The 21,210-nt window shown below is 42.9% G+C and overlaps 1 protein-coding gene across 6 annotated transcripts in view; it reads left to right on the top strand.

Moving 5' to 3' along the window:
* Positions 1-21,210, top strand: part of ACOX3 (acyl-CoA oxidase 3, pristanoyl) — a 41,244-nt gene that overhangs the window by 7,279 nt on the left and 12,755 nt on the right. For all 6 annotated transcript variants that reach the window (XM_020805766.3, XM_020805769.3, XM_078394093.1 and 3 more), the window contains 8 exons: positions 2,752-2,841; positions 3,161-3,304; positions 5,317-5,405; positions 10,998-11,094; positions 11,353-11,535; positions 12,498-12,620; positions 14,011-14,131; positions 15,506-15,628. In XM_020805766.3, coding sequence (XP_020661425.2) covers positions 2,752-2,841; positions 3,161-3,304; positions 5,317-5,405; positions 10,998-11,094; positions 11,353-11,535; positions 12,498-12,620; positions 14,011-14,131; positions 15,506-15,628 — 970 coding nt within the window. The remainder of the gene's footprint in view (positions 1-2,751; positions 2,842-3,160; positions 3,305-5,316; positions 5,406-10,997; positions 11,095-11,352; positions 11,536-12,497; positions 12,621-14,010; positions 14,132-15,505; positions 15,629-21,210) is intronic.

Here is a 21,210-nt window from a genome sequence, read left to right as displayed (position 1 = left end):
AGAGACCCCAATGTAAAATGGGTTTTTTAAAAAAAATATTGGCCACTAGAGGGTGATATACAAGCAGAAAAGGGCAATGCTTGAAATGACCTCTGGTGAAAGTAAAAGAAGAAAGTGTCAAAGCAAGACTGCAATAGAACTTTGAGAAGACTACTGTGGTTAACTACAGAAGAATAACATAAATTAAATGCTGGCTATGAAGAAATCAAAATTACTAAATGTGAAAGTGAAATAAGAAAGAGAGAAAGATGAGAGTGAGCCATCTCCTCAAATACAGTGGACCTTCTACTTACGGAATTAATCCGTATTGGAATGGTGGCTGCAAGTCGAAAAGTCTGTAGGTCGAATCTCCATTGACCTACAATGCATTGAAAACCGATTAATCCCATAACCGGCGGTTTTTATTCTATTTTTGTTCCATTTTGGTTTTTTTTCTGGTCTGTATGTCGATTCTCCGGCTGCAATTCGAATCTAAATTTTGCATCCAGAGAAGTCTGTAACTCGAAAAGTCTGTAAGTCGAGCCGTCTGTAAGTTGAGGGTCCACTGTAGAAGTCTGTTTAGTGGAGGAAGGAAGAGGGGAAAAGGAGGAGGAGTTAACTCTACCAATGTGGGGGGAGGATATAAAAGATCAGGGAAGAGGGGGAGAGTTCAGTATATTCAGGGGAAAGAGGGGAAAAAGCAGAGAGAGAGAAAAAGGTGAACAGAGATATGAAAGAGTATGTGGGTTATTAGAAGATTTCCCTAATTTGAAGGTAGGAGGATTACTATCTGATCCTGACTTGTCAAAGGGAAAGGGAATAGTGACAGCGGCACTAGAATGGACAGTTGTCGTTTTTCCGTGGGGACCAGGTCACTTGAGGAAGGTAATCTGACCAGACCAATCTTTCAGCCAACCACCACTGGAGGGAGATTGGGCCAGACACCCTTGTTACGGGACAATTTGCAGGGCTTGGGGTGCTCCAATGAGGAAACCCACCGACTGGGACAATTCGGGACCAGCCCCTCAATGAACCTTGCCAGTTTACAGACGGAGTCCTCGTCTTCATACTTTGGACAGTTGCCAGATCTCACTTCTTATGAACCTATAGAAATCGTTGTGGAACCACCAAATGTTAAACCAAATACATCTGTTAATATTTTAAAAGAGGCTCAGCTGTCATTTCCTGCCAAAAGAGAGGAGCTGCTTCAAATTTCTAATGAACCCAGTCACACTAAAGATTTTCTATATCTTGGTTCAATCATCAGTCCAAACAGAGAGTGCAGCTAGAAAATCAGAAGAAGACTGAGACTGGGAGGGGCAGCTAGAAAAAAATGCTTAAGGGTAGTGATATGTCACTAGAGACTAAGCCCAGTGTTCTCAATCGCTGTGTGCAGATATGAAAGCTGGACAGTGAAGAAAGCTGACAAAAGAAATAAAAAGAATTCAATTGAAATGTGTTGGTGGAGAGATTTACATATACAATGGACTGCCAGAAAAAAGTGTGTGGTAAATCAAGTGTGAACTCTAGCAAAAATGCATAAACAGATGCTGTCATACTTTGAGCATACCTTGATAAGACCTAGCTCACAGGAAAACACAGTAATATTGGGAGAAGTTGAAAGCACCAGGGAAAAAGGATATGAAATAGATTGCTTCAGTAAAGAAAGCTGTGGCCTTGAGTTTATAAGCAGAGTCATCAATGGTAGGATCTTTTGGAAGCCATTGATTCATAGCGTTAACAGAAGTCAGATGCTGCTTGACATATTGGCAAGTAACAACCAAAGGGCATGACGGGGGGCCTTCAGTTTAATTTGTTTTGTATGTTAAACCCATTTTTCACTTAACAAAACTCCATTGTGGTAACTGTTAGAGTACATGATCACTGCATTATAGTAATTATAGTAACAGTAATGATAAGAATGCAAATTACAGTGGTGCCTCACTTAACGAGCGCACCGTTTAACGATGAATCTGCATAGCGATCTATTTTTTTAGATTGCTAATGTGATCACATTGCGATGTTCTGAATTAGATCACTAATGTGATCACATTGCGATGTTCTGATCTTCGCATTGCGATGTTTTTTTAAACAGCTGATCGGCGGTTCCAAAATGACCGCCGGGTGCCCAAAATGGCCACCACAAGTGTTTTCGCGCCCTGCCCTCGCTTACCGAGGGCACGAAAATGGCAGCGCTATAGAGGAACTTCGCTGAACGGTGAGTTTGGGAGCCATAGGAATGCATTAAACAAAGTTTAATGCGTTCCTATGACTTTTTCCATTCCGTTTAGCGATGTTTCTGCATAGCGACGATTAATCCGGAACGGATTAACATCGCTATGCGGGGCACCACTGTAGTTCCATGCACCTCACCTTCTTGTGTGCCTGGTGTGTACGCTGCTGAAAACCTGAGAGATGGCCCTCAGCCCCATCGAGATCACCTGCCTCTGCTGCACAATATATCTGCGGGGCTCAGTGGTGTCACTTCAGCCATAGCTATGCTCAGCCTTTGTTTGTGGTGCCAGTGTAGAAATGCTTCTCCAGGACCCACTTCTACAGAGTGGAGCTATAGACAGTGAGTTACCTCTGTCCAGTTACAGAATGATCAGTGGACTCTTAAGTCTTGTATCATTAGAATTCAGAGCTCAGAAATTAGCAGCTAGAAGGTTATAATTTGGAGCCACACTACTATACAGCTGTTTTAAAATAGAAACTTCTCACTGCAATTTGATTTCTTCATCCTAAACTTCATTTTGTGTGTTTTGCCCATAGAACTTTGGATGTTTTGCTCTGACTGAAGTAAGCCATGGCAGCAATACCAAGAATATGCGGACAACTGCTACATATGATCCAACTACACAGGTATATGTTCAACTAGATGTGGTGTTTAATAATTTTGTTCACATTTTATTAAAATAGCAGTTTGAGTCCCAGACACTCTGATCTTTTTTGTATCACCCACCTGCAGAAATGTTCAGTTCCTTTGGTTCTTAACAGTCAGGCAGGCTTTAATGGTTCTCAAAATATGTGCGAATTATTTGTGAAGATTCTTCTATGAATATATTTGTTTTCTTTCATTCTGTTTTGTTGACAGTATAACATAGAAATGATCAACATGAATGTTGAAAGTGCATGTGTAGTGTTATACAAGACTTATGTGTTTCTCTTACAAATGTTGTAGGAATTTGTTATTCACTCACCTGATTTTGAAGCTGCCAAGTTTTGGGTTGGCAACATGGGGAAAATGGCAACACACGCAGTTGTCTATGCACAGTTGTACACTCCAGATGGGCAGTGCCATGGATTACATTCTTTCATTGTACAGGTGAGCATGGATCAGTGTTATTGACTTGCTAGAATTCAAGGATAAGCAGATGCCTTTAAAATTAAATTTCTAACGTGATTGCATATCATAATATTGTAGTTAAATGCCATATACAGTGGTGCCCCACATAGCGACGTTAATCCGTTCCAGGATTAACGTCGCTATCCGGATTCGTCGCTATGTGGAGGGGGAAACCCCATAGGAACGCATTAAACTTTGTTTAATGCATTCCTGTGGGGGAAAAACTCACCGGTAAGTGAAGATTCCCCCATCTGGCCGCCATTTTCGCTGCCCGGTAAGCGAGGGCAGGGCGCGAAAACGCTGCAGGTGGCCATTTTGCTGATCCGGTGGCCATTTTGGAACTGTCGATCAGCTGTTTTCTGGACATTGCAATGTGAAGATCGGTAAGCGAAACGCTTACCGATCATCGCAATGCGATTTTTGCCCATTCAAAACATCGCAGTGTGATCGCATTAGCGATCACAAAAACGCATCGCTATGCGGATTCGTCGTTAAACGGTGCGCTCGTTATGCGAGGCACCACTGTAATTGAGTTGTGTATCCCTGATAACAGCATGTCATAGTAAGAGTCAGTTTTTGTGGGGTCGGGGCAGAAGGGGGGAATAAAAGTGCCTCCTCTTCCCCGGCTTTAGGAGGAAAGAGGGACTGGCCCGGCCCCATTTCCCTGGCTCTGAACCGCTGCCCCCAGAACCCGGGACCAGCCTCCCCTCCAGTGGAGGCAAGCAAGCAAGTGCACTAACTCCAGACCACTCATTTCCGTTTCCTCCAGGTTCCTCTCTTGCACCTTCCGTCCTGCCTTATTCGGTCCAGCGGAAGCAATCATTCACAAGCCAGATTGATTGCCCAGGGCTGTTCTAAAGCCCTAAACAATCGAGCTGGCTTATCTCTGATCTCTGAAATAATGAAGTGCCCTGCCGCAGCCAGGGAAGTAACAGGGAGAGGTGGCTTGTTCGGCTGCAGGGGGTGGGGGTGGAGATACAAAAGTCAGACACAGTCATGGAGGGACTGAGAGGCACCTTGCAAGATGGGGGAGTGGAAGCTGGAGCCTCTCGCTGGCGGCGGCTGTGTCTTGGGGTGAGGGGGAAGGAACAGCTTGAGCTATGGCGCTTGGCCAGTGGCAGGGCAGGGGCCGGTGCCAGGACAAGTCGTGTTGTGGGGGTGTTTGTATGGCTCTGCGCGCAGGGCTCCCGCCAACTCCCCAAGTTGCCCCTTTCCCTCCTGTCACTCGTGAAGGGGAGGGCGGGCCTCTTGGCCTCTCTGCCATGACCTCCTGCCACCTCCGGGCAGGGCTCGCCTCTTTCCTCGCTGACGGCAGCCCTGCCACTGTAACTTTCACCTGGGCAGCCGAGGGGCCCGGCGTGGGTGCCGCTGCAGTAGCGGCCACAATGGGAGTTGCCAGAGCCAAAGCAGCAGCACTCCTCCTCCCCTCCCCCACATACGCCGCTTTTTTTTTTTTTTGCGCTGCTGCTACCGCTCCTTAAACTTGCATATCAAGGTGGGGGACACAAACTATCATCCGGCGGGCCACAGTTGGCCGGGGAGCCGTGTGTTTGAGACCCCTAGTTTAGAAGGTGTTCCCTCTCCCCCTCCCTCCTTTCCTGCCCTTTTTTTGACCTAAGTTCATCTTAGGTCAACAGAAGAAAAATTCTGCCCCTAGTGGTCGAGTATGGGTTAACTGGCTTTGCATTAGTTCTTATGGGAACTAATGTTTCAACTTACTTAAGAATGGTGCCTCTACATAAGAACGAAAAACAGCCAGAACAGATTAAATGGTTTTGAATGCATTCTTATGGGAAATGGTGCTTTGACTTAATGAAAGTTTTGCGTTACGGCCACTGTTCCAATACGGATTAATTTCGTAAGTCGAGGCACCACTGTATCTTCAAAATAATTTGCTTCCAATATTCCTAACTTTGAACTCACATGTTAATTTGTCATTGATAGCCATATTCCACATTTCTTTAAAGCAATCCTCAAAATTTTTATTACAGATTCGAGATAAAAAAACACTTCTTCCAATGCCAGGAGTGCTGGTTGGTGATATAGGCAGGAAACTTGGACAGAATGGTCTGGATAATGGGTGAGTACACCAAAATGCCTCATCTGATCTGGAGCCCATAAAGTAATGTTTAGATGTTATAGGTCACTTCTGTCAGCTGCTAGAATAAAAATCCTTGGTTTGCATACATTAAAATAGAAGATCATTTGGGGCAAATCTAGTCCAGTCTAAAGTGATTCAACAGCAGTGCTAGAAAATGATTTGCTACTACATGAAAGAGCAGAAAAACTTTTAGGATACCACACTCCCTTTTCTTTATCAAGGAATTATTATAAAACCCATGTATATACATTGTGTGTCTCTCTTCTCACCTCAAGGCCCCATTACTATGAAATCAGCTGTCCTCCCTGGTACATAGTCACTGTAGGGAGAACTGTTTAGAAAGCTGTGTGATTGTTGTTTTTCTACTGCATCCCTCTTAGAGATAGCTTCAAAGTAGTACTTCTTTTATTTTCGTTTTGCAAATACAACAAAAATGAATGAGGATATTCTATTTTAAAATATTTTGTTTCTGTATGGATAAGAGGAAGTTATTGCATCATATTAGTAAGTTAAAAAAGCATAGCATGGGACTGTGAAGAAAAGGAGAATAATGGGCACAGATGTTCAAAATAACACAATTAGGTCAATAACTCTGTTTCATTCTTCTGCATATGGAAAGACTAAGAGCAAATCGTAGGATAAATACAATCCTAGGGTTAAAAGTTAATAGGACATTTAAAGCTTTTACAAATTCACTTAGAACCAACAAGCAGGGAACTGGCAAATTAAGCTACTTACCTTAATGGTAAAGGTTAATATAAGCTCTCTGTCTTTTCAGCTTTTCTAGCCTGCAGTCTAGAAGAGTAAATGCTACAGTCAAAGACAACTGTGGTGAGAAGCAGCTACCTCATTGTACACTGAGAGAGAGTGGCTCATACAGTTAGTGGCAGTCTGTATATGAGGAGAAGAATTATGGCAGAGTTCAAGACGTAGAAAGATGCAAACCTGTGGGTAGAGGGGGGAAGTGTCACTATAAAGGAAAATATCAGTCAGAAAGTGATGAGAGGATTAGTTCTAAGTTTTGTGCTATGAAATCACATCTCACTCTCTCTCTCTCTCACACACACACACACACACACACACACACACACACACACACACACACACACACACACACACACACACACACACACACACACACACACACACACACACACACACACACACACACACACACACACACACACACACACACACGTCATACACTGCAGTTCTACAGGATTCAGTTCACAAATCACAGTCAAGGTCCATATAAATCTGGCTAGAGTTCGTTTCATCCCACACCACCAACCAACAGATTGTGTGTGCTGGCTCTGCCAGCTTTATTCCTAGATCTACCAATCCAGAGATTCTTCTCTCAGCTGTTCTAATCAGCCCAGCTGTATTAGCTCTGATTATACATGTGTCTGCTGCTCCGATCCTGTTAAATACTTATAGAATTGCATTCAATAATTTCCTCGGGTTGCCCAAAACCTGTCAATTGCCACATTCCCCAGTATGTTTCCATGGCTGAGCATGGATTTGAACCCAGGTTTTCTGAATCCTACTCTGGCACTCTATACACAAAACCACACTGCCTCTCAATAATAGTAAGTTCTGCATAACATGAATAAACCTGAATGAAATCATGTTTTACAGCAGGTACACTCCATTGAAATGAATGCATTAAATCTTGAAAATGACAAGCAGTGCAGAGAAATCTAAAACTGATGTTGATATATAGTCTGAATAATATTTTTCACTTGTTACATAATATTCAAAATGGTAGCGCTTTCTGGGTAAAGAATTCCTTAATATACAGTTAGTTAGGCATCCTTCACTCTTGAAAGACTATGGTAACGTGCTCTGTATGGAGGACTTGGAAAAGCATCTAGTGTGGCTGAGAAGGCCAATTCAAGAGTGACAATCCCTTCCGCACTGAAAACAAACACAATCTGTCCCTTGTCCAGCTCCCTGGTTTTGCTGGTTTTGGGACTGCCTCTTTGCCTCGGCCTGCTGGACAAGGGTCTCTTCAAATTGGGAGAGGCCGTGATGCAACGCCTGCCTCCAGGCTGAATGCTCAGATGTCAGGGTTTCCCATCTGTTGAGGTCCATTCCTAAGGCCTTCAGATCCTGCTTGCAGATGTCCTTGTATCACAGCTGTGGTCTTCCTCTGGGGTGATTTCCCTGCACTAATTCTCCATACAGGAGATCTTTTGGAATCCAACCATCAGCCATTCTCATGACATGCCCAAGCCAACGTAGACCTCGCTGTTTCAGTAATGTATACATGCTAAAAATTCCAGCTCGTTCTAGGACTACTCTATTTGTAACTTTGTCCTGTCAGGTGATAACAAAAATGCGTTGGAGGCAACACATATGGAAGGTGTTCAGCTTCCTCTCCTGTCGTGCATGAAGGGTCCAGGACTCAGAGCAGTACAGGAGTGTGCTCAGAACACAGGCTCTATAGACCTGGATCTTGGTATATGTCCTCAGCTTCTTATTGAGCCATACTCTCTTAGTCAGTCTAGAGAACATGGTAGTTGCTTTGCCAATGTGTTTATCCAGCTCGTCATCTAGGGAGAGAGTGTCAGAAATCATTGGGCCAAGGTACACAAAGTCATGAGCAACCTCCAATTCTTGTGTGGAGATGGTAATAGAGGGAGGTGAGTCCAGGGAATATGGTGTTGGCTTTGCAGTCAGAAATACTCTTCTGAGATCCATTGTTCCACCTACTGTGGGAAGTGAAAGAATCCTGTCTCTGCAGCTCCACTCATCAGTGGGACTGGTCACCCTCATTACTGCATATGCATCAACACTGTCATCCACTACAGAAGTGAAAGAGAAATTCTATGACGATCTGGCAGCTACTATCAAAAAAGTCCTTGAAAGACAGCCACTGTTCATTCTTGGAGACTTTAATGCTAGAGTTGGTGCTGATCACAATTCTTGGCCCACTTGTCTAGGCTCTTTTGGCATTGGAAAGATGATCAAAAATGGCCAATGCATGCTGGAGATTTGCTGTTATTATAGTCTTAGTGTCAGCAACATGTTTTTTAATATGAAGCTTCAACACAGAGTTTCTTGGAGACATCCAAGATCCAAACATTGGCGTCACTAGACGTTCTAGCCTTCCTCGTATTATAATCACACACAGTTATCAGAGTGCTGATTGCGATATTGATCACTCCCTGGTGTGTAGTAGAGTAAAACTGCGAACAAAGAGATTGTATCACATGAAAAAGGAAGGAAGACCACGTATTGACATCAGCAAGACTCACGATCAAAGAAAAGTGGAGGAATTTGCCTAAGCACTTGAGGAAACCCTTCCAGGCCCAGCTGATGCAAGTGCACCTGAACGATGGGAACATTTCAAGAACGCTGTGTATAATACCGCCTTGTCCACATTTGGCAAGAAGACCAAAAAGACGGCTGACTGGTTTGAAGCCCATTCAGAGGAGTTGATGCCAACCATCGAGGACAAGAGGAGAGCTCTAGAAGCATAAAAAGCCTGTCCTAGTGAGTACAACTTGCAAGCTCTTCGAGCTGCTCATAGCCAAGTCCAACAGGCTGCCAGGAGATGTTCCAACGATTATTGGCTTTAGCTCTGCTTTCAAATACAGATAGCAGCGGACACAGGTAACATCAAAGGAATGTATGACGATATCAAGCAGGCTTTAAGTCCAATACAGAAGAAATATGCTCCCTTGAAATCTGCTACGGGGCGTGATCATCCAGGACCAAGCACAGCAGATGGACCGCTGGGTGCAGCACTACTCTGAGCTATATTCCAGAGAGAATGTAGTAACCAAAGAAGCATTAAATAATATTGAGTGCCTGCCTGTCTTGGAAGAGTTGGACAGCGAACCAACCTTAGCAAAAATAAAAGCGGCTTTGCATTCCCTTGCCTCCAGCAAGGCACCTGGAAAGGATAGCATCCCTAATGAAGTGCTGTAAAGAGATCATCACCACTGAACTGTATGAAGTCTTTTGTCTTTGCTGGAGGGAAGGCGGAGTACCAAAGGACATGAAGGATGCAAACATTGTCACATTGTAGAAGAACAAAGGAGACAGGGGCAACTTTAATAAATACCATGGCATCTCTCTTCTCAGTGTTGTAGGGAAGCTGCTTGCCCATGTCGTGCTGAAGATGCTCCAGGTGATTGCAGAAAGAGTCTATCCAGAATCACAGTGTGGATTTTGAGGTAATAGATCCACCACTGACATGGTATTCTCCCTCAGACAGTTGCAGGAGAAATGCAGGGAACAACAACAGCCACTCTTTGTGGCCTTCATAGATCTCACAAAGGCCTTCAATTTGGTTAGCAGGGATGGCCTTTAAAAATACTTTCCAAGATTGGATGTCCACCTCGACTCCTTAACATCATCAGGTCCTTTCATGAGGAAATGAAGGGCACTGTAGTTTTTGATGGCTCAACATCAGATCCCTTTGACATCCGAAGCGGAGTGAAACAGGGCTGTGTCCTCATGCTGACTCTGATTGGGATCTTTTTTGCTTTCATGCTGAAGCACGCCTTTGGAACTGCAACAGAAGGTGTCTATCTCTGGACTAGATCAGACAGAAAGCTCTTTAATCTCTCTAGATTGAAAGCGAGGACTAAAGTCCAACTGAAATGCATGCGGGACTTCCTCTTTGCCGATGATGCAGCCATTGTTGCCCACTTTGCTGAAGACCTCCAACAACTCATGAATTGTTTTAGAATATACAAAGATATCATAAATCCCATCATTAATAAGGAACAAAGTTTCTGTAAATGTTCTATCTAGACATGGGGGTATTTGTGCACGAATATGAATACCCTTATCTCTAGTTCTGTCAATATCGATCTTCTAAAAATTTCTAAAACCCGTAAAAGATAATGGAACATGGGAGAATTTGTTACCCAGCATATGCAGGCACATACTTTCAGTACAACAGTGTGTGTTTCCATGTAAGGTGAAGATTATGTAATAGGAAGATAAAGTATATATTCAATGTATTCTCTCCATAACATCTTCATTTATCAATTGTTGCAATAGTAGAACTGCTGGATAGCTCAGTAGTTTAGGTGGCAAAATTATGTATATTCATTTTTTTTTCAAAAAGCACTTCAGGATTTAGATCTGAACTGCATAATAAGAGCTTAGCTGCAAGGTTTTGCCCAATAGCAAAAGTGGCTCAATACAGTTTTACTGAGGAGACATAACAATCAAATAAGATTAAATGCTTTTGGAACACCTGAGTCCTTTGTTGACACCAAAATGTCTAATCCTTTCTGTCCGTGCTGTAGTTCCATTTCTAAAACTCCTGTTAGCATTGCTAGGGAAACTTCTTTTGGTACCCGTCCCGCTGAGAGTTAAGAGCAGCTGGGAGGGGGATTTTCATCAAAACTGTGTTTTGATTATGATGTGTTGTAATTGTGGAGCACTGCTGTCACTATTTGGAAAGGAAAAACAGGCATACCTTCATGTCTTTAATATTATAGCTCTTCTGGCTCTGAGAAGTGAATGACTGTGTGTATGGATGCAGTCTTTGCTTTAAACAGTACAGCAGATGGCAGATGTTTGAGTTCAATTCTTTTGACTTGGCAGGTTTGCCATGTTTCACCATGTCAGGATCCCCAAGGAGAACTTGCTGAACCAAACTGGAGATGTCACAGCTGCGGGGACCTACACAAGTACATTCAAGGTATTGGCTGCATGCGTAGTGTGTGTTGTACACAAGCTTAATCGTGATTCCTTTGAGTCATTAATCCTTTTAGCACTTCCACACATTCCCTTCAGATAATTTTCAGTAGCAGTTATTGTGGTATAGGAAGATTAAAAACCTGAAACAAAATCCTCTGAATGAAACAGTTGGGTGTACAAGCAAGAACTTCTTCATATAAAATATTGTTAAAAGGCGTTAAATGAAAGCTGTTTTATTTCTACTGTCTCACTTCTCCAGGATCGCAAGCAGCGGTTAGGAGCATCCCTTGGTGCTTTGTCCAATGGAAGAGTTATGATTATTTCCATGTCTGTAGTAAATTTGAAGCTTGCCATATCAATAGCTGTTCGTTTCTCAGCTACCCGGCGTCAATTTGGACCAATAGATGATGAAGAAATACCAGTTCTGGAATACCAAATGCAGGTGAAAATGTGGATCTCTGTTAAGCTATAAAGTAATAAATTATAACTTGTCAAACATGTAATGTAGCATCTAATTTGGAACTACAGACCTGTGTTGCTGTTCCATTTTTAATACTCCTTTTCATGGTGGTTTAATTTCAAATGCCATTAAATTTATCTATATTAATTGCTGTTTTAGTAAACTAAACTTTAGAAATATTTCTTGAAATATCTTTGAACCCATTCAGGAGCAAATATAACAATTTACTGAAACTGGATGGCACAAGTGAGAGCAACAACTGGCAGGATTGCAGGAGCGGAAGAGTTTTAGCTGAACACAGTTCCCAGTATCAGAGTGAGGGATGACTTTTCCCCCCTCAGAAATTGTATTGCGAATGTCTACATTGTTGTTTTTGTTTGTTTGTTTGTTTTAGCACTTTTAAAAAGTTTAAAATAGATATGAGCAGGAGACTATTGTCCTGCTTTCTCCTTTGTTGTGTAACTTGTTACCAGGGACTTATGCTAACGTTGGTTAAAATATGCAAGGTAATATACATGTTTTGGAATGATGAGGCCAGAATGAAAAACAACTACAGTGGTACCTTGCAAGACGAATGCCTCAGGCAACAAAAAACTCACAAGACGAAAGCGTCTTGCAAGTTTTTAGGTGCCCTGCAAGACGATATTTTAGTCTTGCGAGGTACATTTTCCCATAGGAATGCATTAATTAAATTTCAGTGCATTTTTATGGGAAAACACGCCTCACACAACGAAAATTTCACAAGACGACAGGACTCACGAAACTAATTATTTTCGTCTTACGAGGCACCACTGTATATAGAATTTGAGCCGTCATGGAAGAAGGGTTCTGAAAATTACCCTTTTTTGAAGAATGAGGAAACATCTCTTTTCATGTTCTAAGAAAATGAACATATAGTTGAGCTGGATCAATTCTTGCTGATACACATTTTCTTTTAATTCCAGCAATGGCGCTTGCTTCCTTATTTAGCAGCCACATATGTATTAGACCATTTCTCCAGGACATTGTTCATTAACTCTATGGAGTTCTACATCGGTGTCCTCATGAAGGACAAAAGTCCACAGCAGGTGAGAAGCCCGTCACTAACTCACTGTAATAAGCCATTGCACGATGCTTGAGTGGGCCTCCTCCTTGGACTGGCAAGATCCAAGAGTAGCTGTATGTAAAAGTGCCCATATTCTGCTCTTACTTATGGGATTCCCCTAAACTCCTTCATAGCCCAGAATATGGAATGGTCATGCTCCTAATTTCAAAAGAGGAAAGCATTGGCTATCTTCCCAGGTGCTCTGCCCCCCACATTTTTTGGAAAACTTTTAACTGACTTCCCTTCATTTTCCCCCTTCATATATAAGCTTCTTCTTGTTATGTTCAAATATCTCCATGGCCTTCTATAGCCATCTGACCCTCTTTCTCTGTATGCTTGTCTGTCAGCACCAAGCGTTTGCTTGTCCTAAGCTTTGTTTTGTCTTTCCTGTCTGCATCTGTTTTATTTATTTCTTTGCTGTACCTCTATTCTGCCTTTTCTCCTGTGAGCTCAAGGCAGTGCTCTGGACTCTCCTCATCTCTTTGCACCAACAAGTCTGTGGGGTAAGTGAGACTGGGAGCATGTGACTGGATGAAGGCCAGCCAGTGAATTTCATGGCCGTGTGGGGATTTCAGACCAGGTCTCCCAGGTTCTAGTCCAATACTCTGAGCACTACACCACATTGGCGTGCAGATACCTGTCCCAGGAGTGCCTTTCCACCCCAAGACTTGAGTGTTTCCGTTTCAGTTTATAGTAGAGCATCCTCTTGAAGTACACCTGTCTGCCCTAGCACATTCTGATACCCCCTCTTTTTTCTTCCTTTTTCCATATGCCTTCTCTTTCTTCATAAAGATGTTTAGATTATAAGCATTAAAAACAGTTATTTAAAAAAAATTATTTACAGCACCTAGAAATATAATTTTGCATTTATATTAGTTTCACAGTCAACTTCAGAAGAGCTTTTTTAAGAATGTGAAACACTAAATTATGCAAATATAACTACTGCAAATCAAACTGGATGTTAGGAGGAATGTGTAATCCTTACAATTAACTCATGAATCTCTTCAGTGATGTGTATCTTTGTAATTAGATTTGCAAATTGAGCTGGTATTAGCTTCCTCTGACTATAAAGCACATTGAGTGCAAGTTGCTGAGTCTGCTATGAAAAAAGATACTTTTCAGCCACTTGTGGAAGCATGTCTTCCAAATGTGCTAAACATTTCATTTCCTTTGCTCCTGTGTGCCTGGGGTTTCTGTTGTGGTTGTTATGTGCCATCAAATCACAGCTGACTCATAGCAACTGAACTCCTTTATGCTGAACTCTCCCTTCAGTGTGGGATTACTGGTTTGACAGATTTTTTTTTTAAAAAAATGCATGTTACTGATTATTGAATGTTGTGTTCTTTACTCATTGATCCCTCCTTTCCCACAAGGCTGAACTTGGCCGTGAGATACATGCCTTATCTACTTCAGGAAAGCCGCTGGCCTCTTGGCTTGCACAACAAGGAACTCAAGAATGTCGAGAAGCTTGTGGGGGACATGGCTATCTAGCCAGTAAGTTTATTACTTAGTCATCTGTGTGCCTAAATTAACTCTTTGTCTAGTTCTATCAAAGCTGAAAGTGTTTTGATTCTGGTGACTTTCCTATTTGCCTTTGACTTTTTTGTTTATTCCTACTCTGCCAGCGCCTACTCCACCACCTCCTGTGGCAGGAAAAGGAAATGTTGCTGCTCACAGGAAGTGAGGAGGAGGATGGTTTTGACTTTTTGAGTCCTTTCTTCCCATAATGCCGTGGCCCTGAGGCCCCTTGGAGACAAGGCATTGTTCACATATCAACTGAAGAACAGCTGAGTCATGCAGGTAGTCAGGGCAAGTAAGAGAGCGGAGACAGTGAAAATCAGTTCTGTTGTCATGCCAGTTCTCTGCCATCTGAGACAGTTGCTTTCATCCAACTAATGATTAGGCCCGTCTTTCTTTCCTAAGTTCCATTGAGAAACTTGTCCAGCTGCTAAGATTATAATTAGAAAGTTTGCTTGGGAGTGACCTTAACAAGCAGAAATTAGCTAGGCTGTGTCTGATGAAAATGTCTCCTCAGTTACAGCACTCTGTTTATGCAACTTTATCCCCAGTGAGATGCAATTAGTACCAGTCTTAATAGAAAAATTGCAGAGATTGCCCATCCCAGCTATATCATAGAACTGTAGAGGTGAGGACCACAGTGGCCATCTAGACCAACTCCTTGCCGGTACAGTATTCCAAAGTCCAACCTCTGTTTTAAAAAGTCAACCGAAGAGGGTCCACTACCACTGTTGAACAGCTTTTTCCATCAGAAAAAATTTTCCTACACCTATCAGTTTGGTATTTATAGATGTAATGAGCATCCCTTCTACTCTTCCATCCAAGTCATTTATAAAAATGCTCAATGACATTGAACAGAACTCTGTAGCACCCACTTTATATTCCTGTTCAGGCCAATGAGAATCATTGGTGACCACTCACAGGATATAATCCAACAGTCAGCTACAAATCCATCTAATGTACCCATGCTAGCTCTTAATAATCACACCATTCTTTTCTGCATGCTCAAAGACCAACCCTTTAATAAATTGCTCTAGGAAAATTCCTGGTATTGGCCTGGACTGATGTCTGACTCAGTGATCCTTGGAGATATTGCAGCTTCACAGGTCTATGATTCTGTGTTTCTTACATTCTTACTGCAGCAGTTTAGTAATATGAGATGCATTGATTATATAACATGCAAGCACAAAACTAAGGGCCACTGTTTGCAAATCGTATATTGTATACTGTATACTGTCAAAGGGTTACTTCTCACAGATTTTCCTAAGACATTTTATAAAATCCTTTAGTCATAAGGACAGCTTGTTGGCATGAAACCATTTTGCCACATGTGTATGTGTTTTTTTTAAGTGAATCGCCTGGGTGATATCCGTAATGACAATGACCCAAACTGTACTTACGAAGGAGACAATAATGTTCTGCTACAGCAAACAAGCAACTACTTACTAGGATGGATGAATGGCAAACACCAAGGTTAGTGTATGGAGCTTGTGTCTGCACTGATTAAAGGAAGGTGGACTAGGCATGATAGAAGGTATATGTTTGGATTTTCAGCATCTGTGTATCCTTTTCTGTAATTTCTGTTAATTCTCACCCTGTGCGGCATTCACTTCCCCATGTGCAGGGTAGAACTACTTGTGGGGAATTACACAAAAGCTCCATCCCCAGATGTCAGCCAGCACCACTTCAGATGCATGTAAATCTATAGTTTGGTTGAACATGTTTATAGAGCTCCTGTCATCTGCAACCCTGGTAAGGTCCCGTTTCTGATGAAGGGAGTTTCTCGGAGCCTTGTGCTACCTTTTGTTTTCAGCATAAAACAGTCTGGAGTGGTGATGGCTGTGCAGTCACATTATATGCCTGCCCATATCTCTAGATCCAGTTTTGCCCTACTCTTGACTAAACAAATGTCTTCATAAAGGCTTATGTGATTCAGTCCTGGACTTAACAGTCTTAACTGTAGCATCTTGCTATAGCAAACTCCCTGTCACAGCCTAATTATGCTAGAAATTATTGGTACACCAGGCCAGGCTGCAAGGTTTCTCCTTTGTCATTGTTTCTGCTAAGATGCTGTCTGTTGCTTAGTTGTAAGTCTTTGACAATTCTTGGTGTTGTTTTGGGTCACAATGGTTTTCCTTAAGTTCTTTGTTTAAATTTGTTGAGCTCGAAAGATAGAGTTGGGTGTCATTAGGAGTCAGTTCATTGTTATTAATTACCTGGATCAAGGGATACATGAGATGTTAATCACATTTGCGAATGACACAAAATTGGGTGGAATAGCTAGTACCCTGGAAGACAGAAACAAAATTCAGAATGATCTGGATAGGCTTGGGCGTGAGCTGAAAACAGAATGAAATTCAGCAGATATAAATACAAAGTACTGCACCTAGGAAAAAGAAACCAAACACACAGTTAAAAAGATGACGGATACCTGGCTCAGCAATACTGCAAGTGAGAAGGATCTTGGAATCATCATAAATCACAAGCTGAAAATGAGGCAACAGTGTGATATGGCTTTAAAGAAAAAGCTATTTTAGGCCGCAGTAACAGAAGTATAGTTTCCAAATCCTGAGAGGTACTAGTTCCACTGTACAGTGGTGCTCGCAAGACGATTTTAATTTCGTTCCACGAGAATCATCATCTTGCGAAAAAAATCGTCTTGCAAAATGCATTTTCCCATAGGAATGCATTGAAATCTAATTAATGCGTTCCTATGGGCAAAAAAAGTCAGAACAAAGTCAAATTTGGGTTACAAAGGGTTTATTAAGTGCTCTTTAAAGTCATAAATACTGTGCAGGTGATTTCAAAAATTGCAATCAATAAACTTTAATTTTATTAATATCATAGAAAAACATTTAAAAATCAACAAACATGAGGCAGGCACATCTGCTTTCATTGAAACTGAACAGAAACAGTCGCTAACAGTCATTGGATTGTGCAAAACTCTTCAGAAAGTGCATAAACATACAGAAACCAACATTACAGAAACTTTTTACATTTCACATTTTAAAGTGAACAAGTGAGTCTCTAAACCACCAGGACCAGTGTTTTAATTCAGGAAACTGGAGGCAGACAGAACTGTCCCCACATCACAGCAGCAGTCTTCTAGGAGGACGAGGAGGAGGAAGAAGGCAACCGTTGGTAGAAGCAGCAGGTTCCTCTTCCTGTCTAGGCCTCTTTGTGAGGAACCTCTCTATAGTCAGCTGCTTCTGCTGCCTTTTCAGCATCCCTCTGAAAGGGGATATGGCCCTTGCGTCAAACATGTTAGCAAGGTTACGTGCCACATCCTTGTCCGGATGGAATCGCTGTGCTACAGTCTGCACGTTTTGCCACTGATCTAAGAGCTCCTTCAGTTCCCTGGTGGGCAGCTGTTCCTCCCCTGGCTCTTCTTCCTGCTCCTCCGTAGCCTCTGCCTGCAGCTCAACCAGCTCCTGGGTGGACAGCTCCTGGTCATGGCCCTCCACCAGTTAGTTCACAGATGTCCTCCTCCTCTGTGACCTCAAGGCCCATGTTCCTCCCTAAGGCCACAATGTCCTCCATCACTGTTGACTCTGGTGGAGGCGCAGAAACACCAGAGTCACTTGTTGCCACACAGTCTGGCCACAGGTTGCGCCAAGCAGAATTAAGATTTCTCCGGCTGATCCCATCCCAGGCTATGGTGATTAACTTCAGAAGGTTACAATATCAAAATGTTCCCCCCAGAAATCACTCAGGGTGAGGATGGTGGAATCGGTCACCTCAAAGCAGTGCCTGAAAAGCTCCTTGGTGTACCTTCTCTTGAAATTTGCAATCACCTACTGATCCATTGGCTGGAGTACCACGGTGGTGTTAGTTGGAAGAAACATGATTTTAATGAAATTGAACTCCTCCAACAAATCTTCCTCAAGGCTTGGAGGATGAGCTGGAGCATTGTCCATGAGGTGCAGGGCCTTCAGTGGCAGGTCATTGTCCAGCAGGTACCACTTGACAGCAGGGCCAAAAGCAAGATTGACCCAGTTCACAAACAGGACGTGTGTGACCCAAGCCTTAGCATTGGATCACCACAGCATGCGCAGCTGGCCTTTGTTCACCTTGTGCTTCTTGAAAGCCCATGGATTCTCCGAGTGGTACACCAGCAAGGGCTTTATCTTCAGGTCCCCGCTGGCGTTGGCACAGAAGAGGAGGGTCAGACAGTCCTTCATGGGCTTGTGGCCAGGCAGCGTGCTCTCCTCTTGAGTGAGGAAGGTCCTTTTGGGCATCCTCTTTCAAAATAGCCCTGTCTCATCACAGTTGAAGACCTGCTGTGGAAGGTAGCCCTGTGTTGTCACGACCTCCAGGAACTCTGTGGCGAAGTCCTCAGCTGCAGGAATATCGGAACTGGCAGCCTCTCCATGCCTGACCACACTGTGGATTCCAGATCTGGTTTTGAAGCATTCAAACCAACCTCTGCTTGCCTTGAATTCTTCTGGCTCGGCTGAGGTTCCTAGCTCTTGCTGCACGAGGTCTGCATACAAGGCCTTGGCCTTCTCACAAATGACAGCCTCAGTCACTGTGTCCCCTGCACGCTGCTTCTCTTGCATCCAGATGAGCAGCAACTTCTCCACCTCCTCCAGAACAGCTGGCCAGTTCTTCACAATCCTGGTGACTCCTTTGGCTACATCTGTGCCAAGGATCTTCTCCCTCATGTTCACAATGGTCCTGATGGTGGATGGATTCCTTTCCGTACTCCCTTGCGAGTCTACGATTCGCATGCCTCCGTCATGCTTCCTGATAATCTCCTTCTTCATCTCAAGTGTAATCTTCTCCTTCATCATCTTCCCGGCCTCTGCAGAAGCAGGCTTCTTGGGACCCATGTCAGCAGCTGCTACGTTCACTAAAACAAAAGGCAGTGCTTTACATCCGCTTCTCCTTCCCACACACCTTCCCGCCACTGGCCAAAATTGCTCTGGACAAACAAGTAGCATATCACCCCCCAGCACAAGCTAAGCCCATCCCCTTTCCTCTGCAACTTACTAATTTTTTTTTTAAAAAAAAATAAAACTTGGCATAACACCCCCCCAGCACAAGCTAAGCCCACCACCTTTCCTCTGCAACTTACCAAAAATAATTTTAAAAAACTTGGCATAAACCCCACCACCACCAACAAAGGAGAACAAATGCACACCTACCTTTTGCTGGCCCAAAAGTTCTGAAAACCTTTAATTTCACCAAAGACCACACCAACTTCTCCAAAAACAGGATACCTCCACAACACAGACCACACCAAACACAGGATGCCCCACAACACAGACCACAGTTGCTCCTCTTGAAGTCAACCTTGGAACTACACGTGGAAAAGTAAACCCAGGCTGCATTGGGGAGGCTTTTTAAACCTTCCCGGCACAATACACAATGCATCCTGGGTATTAATGGTTGAGATTTGAACCAAAACAACAACTACAACAAAAACCCCTCAAGCCAAATGTCAAAAAAGTCGTCTTGCGAAAAGCATCCCTAAAAACAATCGTCTTGCGAGTCATAGACCCAAATGTCAAAACCATTCATCTTGCGAAAATTGTCCATAGAAGAAACCGTCTTGCAAGGCACCACAGCGATCGCAAAAGCCCATTGTCTTGCGGGTTTTTCGTCTCGCGAGGCAATCGTCTTGCGAGGCACCACTGTATTTGGTACTGGTTAGGCCTAATCTTGAGCGCTTCAAGAAAGATGCCAATAAATTGGAACAAGTTTAAAGGTGGGCAACGAGGATGATTAGGAGGCTGGAAACCAAGCCCTAGGAAGGAAGCCTGAAAGAACTGGGCATGTTTAGCCTTGAAAAAAGAAGGCTGAGGTATGATAGCACTTTTCAAATACTTGAAAGGCTCTTATACAGAGGAGGGGCAGGATCTGTTCTCAATCTTCCCATAATGCAGGGCATGGAACAATGAGCTCAAGTTACAGGAAACCATATTTCAGTTGAATATCAGGAAAAACTTCCAAACTGTTAGAGCACTACAGCAATGGTGAAGAGGTGATGAATCCTTTGATTTGTATTCCTGCACTGAGCAGGGAGTTGGACTCTATGGCCTTATAGGCCACTGCATGATTCTATGATTCTATGAAATGACATTTTGCAGTCTTTTCCCATAAGAAATGTTGTTCAGAAGTGTTAATCAGCTTCGGGCTAGGAATTTCACTCTTGCTCATTTGTTTGATTTTTTTTTTTTGTTAAAGCCTTTTTTCCTGCTTTGTATCTGAAGAAGGCTCCCAGAATGTCTTACTAAACTTATGATAGGAAGACACAAAGCAGGGGGGGAGGAGTGGTTGGAAAATGGAAGGAGAAGGAAATGCAGGCACCAGTTCTCAAATGCAAATGTATTATAATGACCAGCTGGCATAGAAACTGTTCAAGAAGGAGAGCCAAATACTATTGAGTCTTTCAGTAGCGGTGATGGAGTAACCATGCTTCTTTTCTCTCCCTCACAGTTGCCTGAAAGAATTACCTTCGCTGGCTAATAGTTGACAAAGGGGAAAGCATGATAGACCCTTTCTCTGTGTTCCTAAATAGCAGTTGAGGGACTGAAAAAGCCTGATTGCTTTGCGAAAGAACTGGTCCAGAAGTTTGCTTCTCCTTTCTCCTTCTTTTTCCTGCATCCTGATACAGTGGCTGCTGCACCACTGTAAGGGTTGTGATAAAGTGTCCACAAATGATGCTTTCTCACAGCTGAGTGTCTGGGCTCCCTGACTCATACTGCTGCATCACACCTACATTTTAGATGTTAGTTTTTCCACATGTGCAATAGGGATGCTCTTGCCCCCTCAGCTTAATCTGTGAATCATCCCTTAAATAAAGCATCATCTCTTAAGTACTGAAAATAGGTATGTTGTCTCTGCATATGAAAAATGTGATTTTAACACAAATTCTGAGTGTTAATTGAACAGTTACAACTATCAGGAGGAGGTGCCATCTGGCTTCTTTTAATCTCTAGTACATGGTTGGTTTTATTCTGGGCTAGCAAATGAAAGCAATGAAATCTCTTAACTAATTGAATTCATTCACTAGGCATGCTGAGACCCAGGCATTAACATCTCCAAGATGC

The sequence above is a fragment of the Pogona vitticeps genome, chromosome 5 (assembly GCF_051106095.1).
Source record: "Pogona vitticeps strain Pit_001003342236 chromosome 5, PviZW2.1, whole genome shotgun sequence".
NCBI classification, from domain to species: Eukaryota; Metazoa; Chordata; class Lepidosauria; order Squamata; family Agamidae; genus Pogona; species Pogona vitticeps.
This window is presented reverse-complemented; position numbering and strand designations above follow the sequence as displayed.